At 41.3% G+C, this 14,396-nt stretch overlaps 1 protein-coding gene across 1 annotated transcript in view; it reads right to left on the bottom strand.

Annotated features, from left to right (window-relative positions):
- The window catches only part of TBC1D19 (TBC1 domain family member 19), a 79,154-nt gene that overhangs the window by 5,912 nt on the left and 58,846 nt on the right, over positions 1–14,396 (bottom strand). Inside the window, exons 14-19 of the mRNA XM_072125984.1 lie at positions 13,389–13,473; positions 11,288–11,332; positions 9,064–9,096; positions 4,996–5,105; positions 4,154–4,245; positions 2,206–2,321 (exon numbers count right to left, since the gene is read on the bottom strand). Coding sequence (XP_071982085.1) covers positions 2,206–2,321; positions 4,154–4,245; positions 4,996–5,105; positions 9,064–9,096; positions 11,288–11,332; positions 13,389–13,473 — 481 coding nt within the window. The remainder of the gene's footprint in view (positions 1–2,205; positions 2,322–4,153; positions 4,246–4,995; positions 5,106–9,063; positions 9,097–11,287; positions 11,333–13,388; positions 13,474–14,396) is intronic.

Genomic DNA, 14,396 nt, shown 5'->3' on the forward strand with positions numbered 1-14,396 from the left:
ATCCAGTAAGATCGGTTACAGTGATTAAAATAAAGTTCTCCACTTTCAGTGACAGCCTCCCTATTCCTCACACTTGCTCCTACACGAATATCCTCCATGATTAAGTCTCTGCCTCCCAAAACCGCTCATATTTGCAAGGACCCTTCCTCTATATAATAAAATAGAACGCTATCCTATGTCACTTCAATGATGACCGAAAAGACGGTGTCATACAGAAGCCATGTACAAGCCAGCTAACAAAGTTAAATAAAAAGTTGAGTGCAAACTTTTTCAAGTAACTAACAGCCAGGATCCTTGCAAAACGTGTCACCTAATAAGTGACACATAAACCAGCCAGTGATGTAAAGCAAATATGTCAGAGTGTATGGTCACTAGTTTGGGACTTTGTTCCATGTATTTACTGTATATCTATAGGACGGGAAATGTTAGTAACACATCCAGTGTCTGACCTTGGAAAATAAAGTTTGGTCTACAATCATAGCACCAAAGTATAAAGCCAAAAGTTAGGAGGTCCAGTGAAGAATAATAAAGTCTCTGACAATTATATGTCTTATGTCTGAATACATCAAGATGCTTAGGCCTCCTGACATATGGAGTAGTTTTGTGCACAATCCACGCGCACATTCACGGTAGTGCACAGGTGCGCGTTGTTCACTAACCACACCGCCAGCCGTGTCCCCCTTCCCACCCCTCTAGGCCAGCATGGCATGGAGTTGGTGTAAAGGGAATAATAATCACAATGCTCCCTGAGTTGGTGGATAGAGAGACACCTAGCTGCTGTGACTCACTGTTCCCCCTCCCCTCTCCATAGACTGATATGTAGTCTCACACCTCAGTAAGAAATGTCCATATGGCCAGATATATGTTTTTAAAGGAAATCTACCAGGATGAAGGATTGTATATCAAGTACACTGACATCCTGGTGTAAGCTCCCTCTGGCAGGATCTGCTCTTCTTGAACCTACTTGTGAGACCTGGTTTTTAATTAAAGAAAAAAAAAAGACTTTAAAATTATGCAAATGAGTCAGAGGGGCTCCAGGCTCTATTAACACCTATGGAGCCTGGAACCCCTCAGGCTCATTTGCATAATTTTACAAAGGGACCATTAAAGGTTAAAGGCTGGAAGGAGTTTTTTCAGTTTATCATTCACATACAACCTAAACACGTGACATTGTAGGTGAGGTGCCCTGCATAAGCATGCCGTTCCTACAGGCATCAGGATCTTCCTTATTTAGATGTAAATTAGCATTTTAGTGCACAATAAGCGCGGCTGTGAAGTTCAGTGTACTGCCTAATGCGTCCAAGCCATGATTGTCAGTGCACAAGCTGGACAAGAGAGGGTGCCCCAGGCTGCGTGACCCCGCCCACAGTGCACTGAAATGCTAATTTGCAATAGGCTCACAGTGGTAAGCAGGGAATATACTAGGTGCAGAAAGTGTCCACAAGGGAACTAGTGAGGGAGTGCAGCAAAGAAACACGTAGCGCACACAGCAACCAGTGAAGACGGCAGCTCCCATCTGGAGAGATCATTCTCACGCTCCCACTGCCAACTCACATATGAATGAGATATGCAAGAAGATTATTGTAGCTCACAAGGCTAATGGAAGGGAACGGGATGCAACAAAAAAATAAATAAATCAAACACTGCCCCTTGTGGTCAAATTAGTGTGAAAAACCTCACTATATTAGAAAGTTTAACAAAGTCTCTCCAGCTGTTACATCTCTGGTCAGGACTGTGACTGTGTGTTTGTTATCCATGGCCCCCTTTCTCCTAAAATCAACTCTAACATTATGCTAATGAGCCAGAAGGGCTCTGGAGGGGGCGTTGCCAGAGCCTCTCCGAGCTTCCTCAGTACTTCTCTCCCTCCCTCTGCCTGATATAATCTAAAGGCAGTAGATGAAGAATCAACACACAGTAGGAGGCGGCTGTGCATTACAAATATAAGAAGATTCCCACAGTCACGGTGCCTGGATCTATGAGTAGTGTCCCTGGTTTATCATGCCTCATTTTGATGGTAGATTTCCTATTAACTTGTTGAATGCTAGCAAAACCTCTGAAGGGGGCACTTATTTGGTAGTGTGGACAGTGCTATATCCTGGACACTTGGCTTATGGGCCTATAGGACAGTATGACAAACCCTAGCAGATTGCATTATGTACACTGCCTCATCCGCTGTGTTATATACTTTATATCAATGGGTCTTACCTGCAAGGATCTCCAAAGAGTTGTATCCGAGGATCCTGTCCCACAACAGAAGAAGCTGGTCTGTAGCCAAGTAGCCGGAAAAACCTCGAACCATCCACTTAAAGGAAATGCGCAGCCTACATGACATACAAGTAACGTTCCAAAAGAAATTATTATTTTGTTACGATTTGTAACAATCGACCATATACTTGTGTTATGAGGAATATAATCTGAATTGAATAAAGAGATTTTCATGTTGATATATTTTACATGAGTAATGATAAGTGAGGGCCTTTTCACAGGAACCAAAAAGTTGGAAGGTCTTGATGCCTACATCAGGCATTGGCCACTCGATTACATAAATTGCCCATGTGCCGTGATGTGTAAAAATAATCCCTGAATGTTCATCAAGTGATTCAGCAGTCCTGCCACTTCCTTTTGTGCTCTCTACAGACTCTCTGTGATTCTTTGTTAACAAGTGTAAGCACTGATGAATAGGAGGAGCTGCAGGAGGAGATTATAACACATCCTGCTCCCTCCACCTCTCCCTGTGTCTGTCAGAGAAAGAGGCACAGGGGGTGAAACCATTAGGGCGGACAAAAAAAAAAAATGAGAGACAGGAAGTTGTGTTTATCTGCAGAGGGCAGCATGGTGAGAACAGGGAAAGACTGAAGCTCTCAAAGGAGGCAAAGGAACAGGTACAGAGACATGTCTAATTCATGACATTAAAAGTGGACAGCCCCTTTAATTCACTTCTCCCTTTTTTTTAACACTGGAGTGTTCGTGGTGAAGTATCAATAACAAGACAACTTAATTTCAGTAGACATCACATTTGTATTCATTTTTTTCAAATGTTTTAATTTTTTTGGCTTCTGCACAATAAAAAAAAAATTTATTTTTCTACCCGCGAAACTGTGTTAGGGCTTGTTTTTTTGCTGGTTGAACTCAAAATGGTAATTTAAGATGGAACCATTTATTTGACAAGTGGAGGCTAAAGGGAATCTGTCAGCAGTGTTGACCATATAAAGCTGCAGTCAGTGTTAAGTATAGGTCCTGGAGATCTGTATGGTCTTACCTTGTGTGTTGTTAGTAGTGACAGGACTGTGAAAAGTCAAGTCATAATCCAGTTGTGTAGCTCCTGTCAGGGGAGGGGCTGTCAAACAGTTCATTGCAAAGGGGAAAAAGCTCCTCAGGCTGAAAGACCCACCCCAGAGCACTTGCAGGAGCAACAAACCTTAATTAAAAGTTAAATGTTCGCAGTCAGTCATTCTAATACATACTATAACACACAATGGTTACACAGATCTCCAGGGTTTATAACTAACAGTGCCTGAATTTTATTATGGACAAAAGTGATTCCTTTTAAGTATTGTTCGGTTCGAAACTACGCAGTGGGATACGTTATTTTTAAATTTTTACCATTTTTACATATCTTATATGGAAATTCTAATTTGCTAGTTATTTTTTTCACTTATGTTAATAGCTTTCCTTAAAATAAAAAGTCATCATAGTACTACTGAGAGATAACATGTCAGCATCGCTCTCGATTTGATCAATTACGTTGCTGTCTAATCAAGGATAAACCAAGCACACTGACATACTGATGCGTCAAGGATAAAAAAAAAAAAAAATACTGGTGTGCGCCCCCTCTGGCAGGATCTGCTCTTCTCTTAGCTTCTTATTCCCTTGTTTTTAAGAAAAAAAGGTTTAAAAATTATGCAAATAAGCCTGTGGGGCTCCAGGCTCCATTAACATCTATGGAGCCTGGGGCCCATCACGCTCATTTGCATAATTTTAAAACAACTTTTTTTAAAAGGCATAAGAAGCTAAGAGAGGAGCAGATCCTGCCAGAGGGGGCACACACCAAAATGTCAGTGTTCTTGGTTTACAATCCGTCATCCTGGTGGTAGATGTCCTTTAAAATAGTAAATGTGACATAAATGTGAGAAATAATCGAGAAACAACATACGGTTGTGCGCCAATCTCCCGCAGGTGATAAAAGAGTTGTGGAAGGTGAGTCTGTAGAAGAGTCTCAAACAGCAGACACAGCGACATTATCCCCTACATGAGAAATCACATTGTTATCTTCAGCGTGTAATAACCGCACAACCCGTACTTCATCAAACGGCACAAATATAAGACAACTGAGCAATAGTCCCTGAGCAATGAACAAGCAATTGTACACTGTGTCCCTTCTTCAGGCAGCATGTTATAGAACAGGAAAAGCTGCATAAATAATACACTGTGTCCTATCTGCAGGCAGCATGTTATAGAGCAGGAAAAGCTGCATAAATTGTACACCGTGTCCTATCTGCAGGCAGCATTTTATAGAGCAGAAGGAGCTGAGCAGATTGTACATAGTGTCCCATCTAATGGCAGCATGTTATAGAGCAGGAGGAGGTAAACATACTCTGCATAGTGTTCTATTCCAAGACACCATGTCATGGAGCAAAAGTTGCTGAACAGACTAACACATACCATAATTTAGCTGCCAATTATTTAAAATGTAAATAATGTAATTTGTTCATTTTAATCCCTTCGAGTCCATATGTCCAGGGATGGGTCCATAGCTCTGCCAGCTGAAGCCATTACCAGCCAGCTGTTACCATGAGCTGGTGGTGGCTACATGTTCCTTCTCCGTCCTACTCACCCATTTGGTTTCTACATATATTTCACTGAAGAACTCGGGAATGGTTTGTATATTTCTTGCAGATGATTTCTTGCTGTGAGGTGACAAGCTTCCCGAGAAAATACTATTTTTATAGTAATATTTTTGATTCATAAAACAGAACCCACCCAGCGGTGACTTACAGATATATGTGAGGAGATGGAGTGGAGCCTGAAGAAGTAGCGCACATACATCTCGCGGAATACTTGATATAATTTGGCGGGCTCGTGATACAAGAAACATAATGGAGCCACTAAAATATACAAACAAAAAGTTAACAACCATCAGATCGCTATGCAAACGATACAAATCGTTCCATGATTAGCTGTAAGAGTGCAGGTAGTCACCTTGGTACTAAACATTTACCATCATACAATCATACTAAACTTTTCCTCATATTAAGTACATGATCAGTTAAAGGCATTCTCCACGTTCAGCAAATAATTGATATTGTTTGTGAAATTAAAAGTTATACAATTTTCCAATATATTTTCCATATAAATTCCGCACAGTGTTCTAGATCTCTGCTTGCGGAAGTTTTATGGTTTACTTCTGGTCGATAAACACTGGTTCCTGGTCATATGATATCACACAGGTGTACAGCTCGTTATATCCATGGTCATGTGATGCACCTGTGTGACATCACATTACCAGGGATATAACGAGCCAGGCGCCTGTGTGACACCGCATGAGCAGGGATATAACGAGCCGTGTACTTGTGTGACATCACATGACTAGGGATACAATGAGCCATGCACCTGTGTGACATCACATGACCAGGGATATAACGAGCCGCGCACCTGTGTGATATCACATGACCAGGAATATAACGAGCCGTACAACTGTGTGACATCACATGACCAGGGATATAATGAGCCGAGCACCTGTGTGATATCACATGACCAGGGATAAAACAAGCTGTGCACCAGTGTGAAATCACATGACCAGGGATGTAACGAGCCGTGCACCTGTGTGACATCACATGACCAGGGATGTAACGAGCCGTGCACCTGTGTGACATCACATGACCAGGGATGTAACGAGCCGTGCACCTGTGTGACATCACATGACCAGGGATATAACTAGCCGCGCACCTGTGTGATATCACATGACCAGGGATAAAACAAGCTGTGCACCAGTGTGAAATCACATGACCAGGGATGTAACGAGCCGTGCACCTGTGTGACATCACATGACCAGGGATGTAACGAGCCGTGCACCTGTGTGACATCACATGACCAGGGATATAATGAGCCGTGCACCTGTGTGATATCACATGACCAGGGATAAAACAAGCTGTGCACCAGTGTGAAATCACATGACCAGGGATGTAACGAGCCGTGCACCAGTGTGACATCACATGACCAGGGATGTAACGAGCCGTGCACCTGTGTGACATCACATGACCAGGGATATAACTAGCCGCGCACCTGTGTGATATCACATGACCAGGGATAAAACAAGCTGTGCACCAGTGTGAAATCACATGACCAGGGATGTAACGAGCCGTGCACCAGTGTGACATCACATGACCAGGGATGTAACGAGCCGTGCACCTGTGTGACATCACATGACCAGGGATATAACTAGCCGTGCACCTGTGTGACATCACATGACCAGGGATATTATGAGCCGTGCACCTGTGTGGCATCACATGACCCTGGAAAAAACGAGCTGTGCACCTGTGTGATATCACGTGACCAGGGATCATTTTTTTATCCACAGGAAGTAAACAATGAAGCTTCTTATGGAATGACATCATGCAGGGTTCTAGAAAATTTGGAGGAATTGATACAGAAAGTATATTGGAAAACTGTATAACCCTGACCATGGTTTGTGCTGGTATTACAGCTCCGCCAGATAGAAAAGCAATGCCACAAACTACCTGTGGTTTTTGGAAGAAAGAAGCCATTGTTTAAGCATCACATCCACCATAATCCTAAAGAAAGAAATCCAGTTACTTTATTGCTGAATCATAGCAGATTTCTTCTCCTATTCTCGGTTTGTCTGGCTGCACACGATCACGGTTGTTACACCTTTTCCACATTTCTTCAATCTATTCTATACTTACACCTCATTTTCTAGATTTTCCCCCTTCGCCTGCACCCGCGCACTATTGTCAGATAGTTTTGTGTTTATCCGTTTATTATTATTATTAGTGTAGTTCTGCTGATACTATTCCATTTCCATTGACTTGGAGACTATTTGCTTTTGTGCCGCTCTGTGTTTTTGCTCATTTTCTAGAAATTCCCGGCTTATGTCATACAAAGACAGGAAAGTCTAGAGATGTGAGCCATTAATCTCCAGTGTGTTTGTAGTTATGACACCTCCAAAACGCAGGAGCGGCACAGGAAGAGTGTGAGCTCTTACATAAACACGACTGGTGCCAAGGCTTTACATATGTGTCCGCAACAGGAAAGCTCCTCCATTAAAATTCCACACCCGTCCTCACATGAAAACATCACGTGATCTCATCACTGCTTTTCAGCATTAGTTATATCTGTTGTATTTTGTCATTGCTACTACATTAGGGTTTTTTAGCATTATATACAAGGGGTTAGATACAATTACCGTGTGTTTTATACGTTTATTTTTCATCATCATTAGAACTACAGGTCCATTATGAATCTATGAATGATGAACCAATTTCTTCATTGTTTCACAATATTCTTTATACTATTATGATTATGTCGATATAAATTTATATAGCTTTATTCTTCCACTTTAGGGGAGAGGGAATTTTTTTTTCCCTCTGCATCAACATTTTCTGACACCCCTAAAAAAAAAAGGGGAGATTCAGAAGTTTTCTTTCCCGTTATGATGTTTCTTGTATAGGATAATTATTTTTACATTTTTTATATTTCGATAGATAGGACATTTCGGTATATGTGGGTTCTGAACAGGTTACAGTATTTTTCGGACTATAAGGCGCACCGGAGTATAAGGCGCACCATCAATAAATACCTGCTAAAACGTCTAGGTTCATATATAAGGCGCACTGGAGTATAAGGCGCACCCGATTATAAGGCGCACCCGATTATAAGGCACACCTGATTATAAGGAAGAATGACCAGCAGGTGGCAGACCTGTGCACAGTTCAAGGCAGATGTTGTCTGTAAGTAAGGTTCATATATAAGGCGCACTGGACTATAAGGCGCACCATTGATTTCTGATAAAATCAAAGGATTTTTAGTTTGAAAAATACAGTAATGTGTTTTTTTTATAGTGACTATTTATTCTAAGAAAAGGAAGGGTTGGGTCTCGTCTTTGTTTTTTTCTTTACAGTTTTATTTATTCTTTATTCCCCATTTTTTAAGCCCCATCGGGTTCTTGAACTGCGGGGTCTGATCTCCCACAAAATATACTGCAATATAATTGTACTGAAGTGTAAGTGCCAAATTACCTCTGCACTAAAACAGCCTGGGTCCTGCCATTATAGTGATTGCTGAGTAGCAGTCTGTGGAGACTCTGACACTCAACGCATTGTCCGGCCTCTGTTCGTATACAGAGGCTCAGCGGTGATGTCACAGTCCGAGCTGTATGCCCGCTACAACCTTTGGCTGCAGTCTGTAGGCTGTATATAAACTGGTGGCGATAGAAGCTGCACCTGAACGCCTGAGTGAGGCGAGTAAATGCGGCTTGTTATTTTCATACCCACTGGGCATCTCAGACAGCCCCATTTACATCTACCATCAAGATGATGGATAGTAAACCAAACACACCGACATAGTGGTGTGTGCCCCCTTTGATAGGAGAAACTCTTCTTTAAGGTTCTTCGGCTCTAAATTTTACATGAAAATGTTTTTTTTTTAATTATGCATAGATGATGGAGACTGGAGCCCCACATGATCATTTTCATAATGTTTTAAAGTTTTCTTTTTCTTAAATGGGGGTATAAGAAGAGCAGATCCTGCCATAGGGGGCACACACCAGCATGTAAGTGTGCTTGGTTTACTGTCCTTCATCCTGATGGTAGATTTCCTTTAAAGAGTTTTCACTCTGCCAAGATCAGCTCCGGTCTTTGGTTTGTCTCATGATAACATTTCCTTATTCCATGAACAGAACATTACACTTCTGTGTTTGGTCAGCTAAGGGCTGTCAATATGGACTTTGTGCACATAATATATATATACACATACACACAGATATATATATATATATACATGCATGACTGTTTATGATATATTTTACTAGTTCAGGAACACACTTACCATACATAGAGAATCCATGAAAAGGTATCACACCTTGAAAACAAACAGATCACATAAAACGTCATTCAGGAGATAACAAGTCACATATAATACAGCGGGAGGAACATTCAGAATGTCTTCAGCTGTTCAAGTCGGAATCGGCTACACGTGTTATTTTATCAGCTTTTACAGACAGTAGAATAATTGTGTATACAATGTGCTCACTATTGCTATTGCCATCTAATATGATTATTTGTATACCATTTAGTGAGACAGTATCCGGTCCATAAAGATCATGTTTCCTCGCACCACAAGGTTTAGCGCTCAGTTCTTACAAACCTTTCCCTGTGATTAGCTGGTGGAGAGTGGAGACTGACATGTGAGTGCAGAGTTTGCCCACAGTATATAATGAGGATAATGGTGGTGCCCATTGTGTGTAGCGGTTATTTACTTTCCACCATATGGAATGATAGAAACGTTCGGATAGGGTACAGGGACTCGCAGGGTCCACAGAAGTCCAGTATTTCTTAATGATCGTCCATTTTTAGATACACGTGGCAGGTGTGATCAGCAGCAGTCAGACGAGTGGAGAAGTATCTTCACTTCTCATCAAGAACACCGCCATATATTGTGAAGTGGCTGTTCTCGCTATTGCAACTTGTGTGAATCAATTAGCTTCATTTTTCCTTCTAAAACAGGAGTTTTTAAATTATGCTAATAATAGCCTTAATAATGGCATTACCAAAGCCCGTTTTACTACGGATTCACAGGCTGTTACACCGTACAGTGAGTACTTCCCTCTCCCTCTGCCTGCTATAATCTCACACAGTGGGAAGAGGGAGTGCTCCTGTACAGTGTAACAGCCTGTGAAGCTTCAGCACAGAGTGGCTCTCATTAGCATAAATATAAAAGTGGATTTTAGAATGAAGGAGGCCATGGATAACAAGATTATCACAGTCATGGTGCCTGGATCAATGAGTAAGTGCCCCTGGTATATGATGCTTGAGGTAGATTTCCTTTAATGGTTGTAGGTGTGAATGCTAAATCGGTAACTGTCATTTCAGATCTTTTATATTATTGTGTGGGAGGAGGTATTTTGAACATTTTTCAAATATACTTTTTAAAAAATGTGGCTTAATTTGTAAAAAAACAGGCTGCACAATGCCCTTTACTAATGTCTTTGCTTCTCCGTTGTCAAGGCTGATCTGCCTACCAGCCTAGAACTCTCTCTCCTCTCCTGTTTCTTTACACAACTCTGAGCAGTGAGTGTTAACCCTTTCATCAACTGAAAATTGAGCAGTTACTCTTCAATTCTTAGAAATGGGTAAACATACACGGGAGGGAGATTAGATGTAAGTCATAGTAACCTCCATAGACACACGCTATACAGGTAGGAATATAGCTCTCTACAAGAGGGAGCATTGGAGCCGTCTTCTTTACAAACTAAGCAGAACTTCTTATTAAAGTGTATTGGAAAAATGCTTACAACACTCATAATCATTATAATAATCTTTATTATCAGATGTAATATCCTACTTTGGCTATGGTGGACATAACCTTTCATTTATTTATTAGTATACTTTCATGCGATCACACTCGGGGAGCTCAGAACCCCAATGTTTCTGTATACATCAATGTCTGTAGCATTCAGAAGAATGCAGCGCCAGAAGGAAAAGGAAGAATCCTCAACCATAGAGGCTTTTCTTGCAATGAGACATTTGTATAATAAAGGAGGCGGAGCTACAGAAAGCTGTTATTCCAGGCACAGCCACTACAAAAAGATCTTGTATCTACTGCCTCTCCTGGTAGAAATGAATCCCAGCTGTCACACTCGTGATGTTTTATCTGTAACCAATAAAGAAGGTTTTTATTGCAAGCAACCATGTGGAGGAATCCTAAAGTGCTGCTAAACCGTTTTGTTTGGTCACATTCGTGATGGTACATGTATTTTTTACAAAAAACAATGGTCTCTACTACTACACAGAGGAACATAATCTCTACACAGTTTTGAGGCACTTAGGTCTTAGCCACTAAATCCCCCCATGTTACCTATCTAGTAGAATGTATTATCAAGGTACTAGATACTCTTCTCCGTCCATCCTCTTAGAAACTGTGTCTGATATTATTCTTGTGCCAAAACATATCGAGAACTAAGTGTTGTATAACTGTTGTGTTCATTCTACAGGTTTATATTATGTGTGCATTCTCCCAGTGCACCACTAGAGGGAGACACAGCACAACGTACCGTTAGGTGGGTAGACCACAGCAAACTCTTCCTGGCCAAGCTTTCCTGTAAATGAAAGAAGTGAACATCAGATATAGAAAACAGATGCTAAAAGAGCAGAAATAACAAAAGAAACACTATTTTTTTTTTTACTAGCTTTACTAATACAAAGAAAACGAAAACACAGGTGCCAGCCTATGATGAAGATCACATTATATATGACGAAAAAAGGACAGATGTTGTGAAAGTGACTGTCGGAGCGCTCATATCCCATCCATTCAGATGGAACCATAAAGCAAAAAAACTATCAAATAAATGACTTTTAACCCATTCAGAACCCACATTTTTAAAAAAAATCCAAAAATGACAATCCTTTCAGGACAAAATCAATGCAAAATATATGTAATGAATCAAATGGTAAGGAAATCTACCATTAATATCCATCATGATAAACCAGGGACATTACTCACAGATCCAGGCAGCGTGACTGTGGTAATCTTATTATATTTGTTATCCATGGTATCCTTCCTTCCTCTGTATTGTAGTTTCACATACTGTTACACTGTACGCTTCCCCTTTCCCACTGTGTACAGAAACTTCCTCTGCTGCAGAGAGATTACGCCAGGTAGAGGAAGTGCTGAGCAGGCAGCAGGGTAAGACAGTGTAACAGCCTGTGAAGCTACAGCATGAATGGGCTCTAGTAACATTCCCAGGAGCCGTTCAAGCTCATTAGCATAATTCTTAAAGTTGATTTTAGAAGAAGGAAGCCATGGATAACAAATAGAAGAAAATTACCACAGTCACAGTGCCTGGATTTATGAGTAAGTGTCCCTGCTTTATTATGATGGATTTTGATGGTAGGTTTCCTTTAAAGGGAACCTGTCAGCAGAAATGGACCTAATAACCACTACAAGAATGTTGTTAAGCTTCTTTATACAATCATTTTAAATCTCACTTCAATGTAAGTCTTCTGGAATGAAGTCAAGGGGTAGAGAGTTTCGCAGTGATGTCACACTCTTCCCACCTCCTTATGCCCCTTCCACAGACATCTGGCGAGTCAGATCTCATCTTTCATATCACATAAGGCTTATGGTTTTGTGAGCTACGGAACCGGAGATGCAGGCCGCTAAAAACATAGATGGAACTGCAAGCTGCAGGTAAAAGGTCCTGTTCCAGCCTGTAGGTCCAGTTCTGTAGCTCATGGAACTACAGGTGGTCCACTACTTAAGAACACTCGACTTACAGACGACCCCTAGTTACAAACGGACCTCTGGATGTTGGTAATTTATTGTCCTTTAGTCCCAGGCTACAATGATCAGCTGTAACATTTATCACAGGTGTCTGTAGTGAAGATTTATTGTTAATCCTGATTCTTATGACAACCCAACATTTTTAAAATCCAATTGTCACAGAGACCAAAAAAGTTCTGGCTGGGATTACAATAGTAAAATATACAGTTCCGACTTACATACAAATTCAACTTAAGAACAAACCTACAGACCTACAGACTTGTATGTAACCCGGGGACTGCCTGTATATGCCTTGAATATGACATGAGCAGCATGTTTCTAGGTGCTACAGAACAGAAGATAGTAGTGAAAAAGATGATAGTGACACTACACCAGAAACCACAAAACTTGACTTGTCTCATGTGAAAATGAGGCAGGGAGAGTCATATTTGCTTGACTTTTGGGATTAAATGGGTCAGATTGGACACAAAAGAGGGAATTCTACAAAGGACATTTTATACCCGACCTGCGGGGACCTGGTGACAGGTTCTCTATAAAGCATTCAGCAGGAAACAAAATTTCACTATGTTTTACAACTCGGCTTCTGATTCTACGGTGGTAAACTGATAGTGTCAGATGGCCAGGCTGCCCTATTCAGCCCTGAAGCACCCAATTTGACAATATAGTGCCAAATTAGCATATAGGGTGCTGAAACTACCCAGAAACAGTGCTAATTCTACTATCAGATGGGTGGTCCTGGACTGGAGAAGACAGTTGATACCCGTAAATCTCGATTATTTGGCTATGGTGGGGACCAGAGAAATTTTTGCGCAAGAAAAAGTGGAACAATCCCTATGAAACAAGCTGAAGTTGGGGAAAACGTAGCAATTTACCTCGGATGTAAGACTTTGGTGGAGATGCACTGCTGTATGCAAAGTGTTCTAGAACGGACGTGTCCCTGGAGAAGCAGAGCAGGACCTAGGGAGGAAAAGGTTAACGAGTGAAGAAACACCTGGAGATCTTCATGATGGTCTGGAGCAGAAAAGAGCCAGAAATACATCAATGTACAGTAATTATAGGCTCCTAACTCACAGATATTGATGGATAAATTATCTTGGAGACATATCAGGGATGCCCTGCGTAACCTCTAGTCCCCTGTGATCTATTATCCCATGACATTTACATGCCGGCTGTATATAATAGTCATTTCCATGGCTAAATCGTGTTATGATTAGAGAATGGGCTACATAAAGGTTGCCTAGGAGCAATTATTTCTGGTGTGCAATTAGTTTCATTAGCAAAATGAATAGGACTGTGGCTGAGGTGAGAAGCACATGGACCATGAATCATCAAGTCATTTTCAGGTGGAGGACACGGCGTTACCCCGTTGCCTGCAATGTGATTACCGATGCTCCTCCACATGTCCATGTACTGGTCTGATCTCTCTTATTAGGGGGGAAAGGGGAGAGATCCAATAATTCACATAGAAAATTCCAAGAGCCATAACTATAGAACCTCAGGACTAGGGTGAGGTCTCCTGAGAAGGGTTTTTAAGGTCTTAAAATATACACATGAATGGAAACCCCCCAGGGGTCGTGGTTGTTTCTCTGTTCCTCCATTGCTCTGGTATTTCCAATTTCAGGCCCTGTCCAGAACCAGAAGATCTAAAGGGTGATGGAACCCGCTCCTTGTAATGACTGGCCTTCTTGCAGCAGGAGACAATACACGAAGTGAAATTCTATGGAAAACGGAAGTCATGTCCATCCACTGGATAAATTGGGACCAACAGAAACTCTTCTGGTTGGGTCTAGGACCCGAAATCGCTAAGGGCACACACTTCGAATTGCTATTCTTATGAACCGTGGCACCTAGAAACAAAGTTCTGGTGTCATTTTATATTC

Source organism: Engystomops pustulosus, chromosome 1, assembly GCF_040894005.1.
Source record: "Engystomops pustulosus chromosome 1, aEngPut4.maternal, whole genome shotgun sequence".
Taxonomy (NCBI): Eukaryota; Metazoa; Chordata; class Amphibia; order Anura; family Leptodactylidae; genus Engystomops; species Engystomops pustulosus.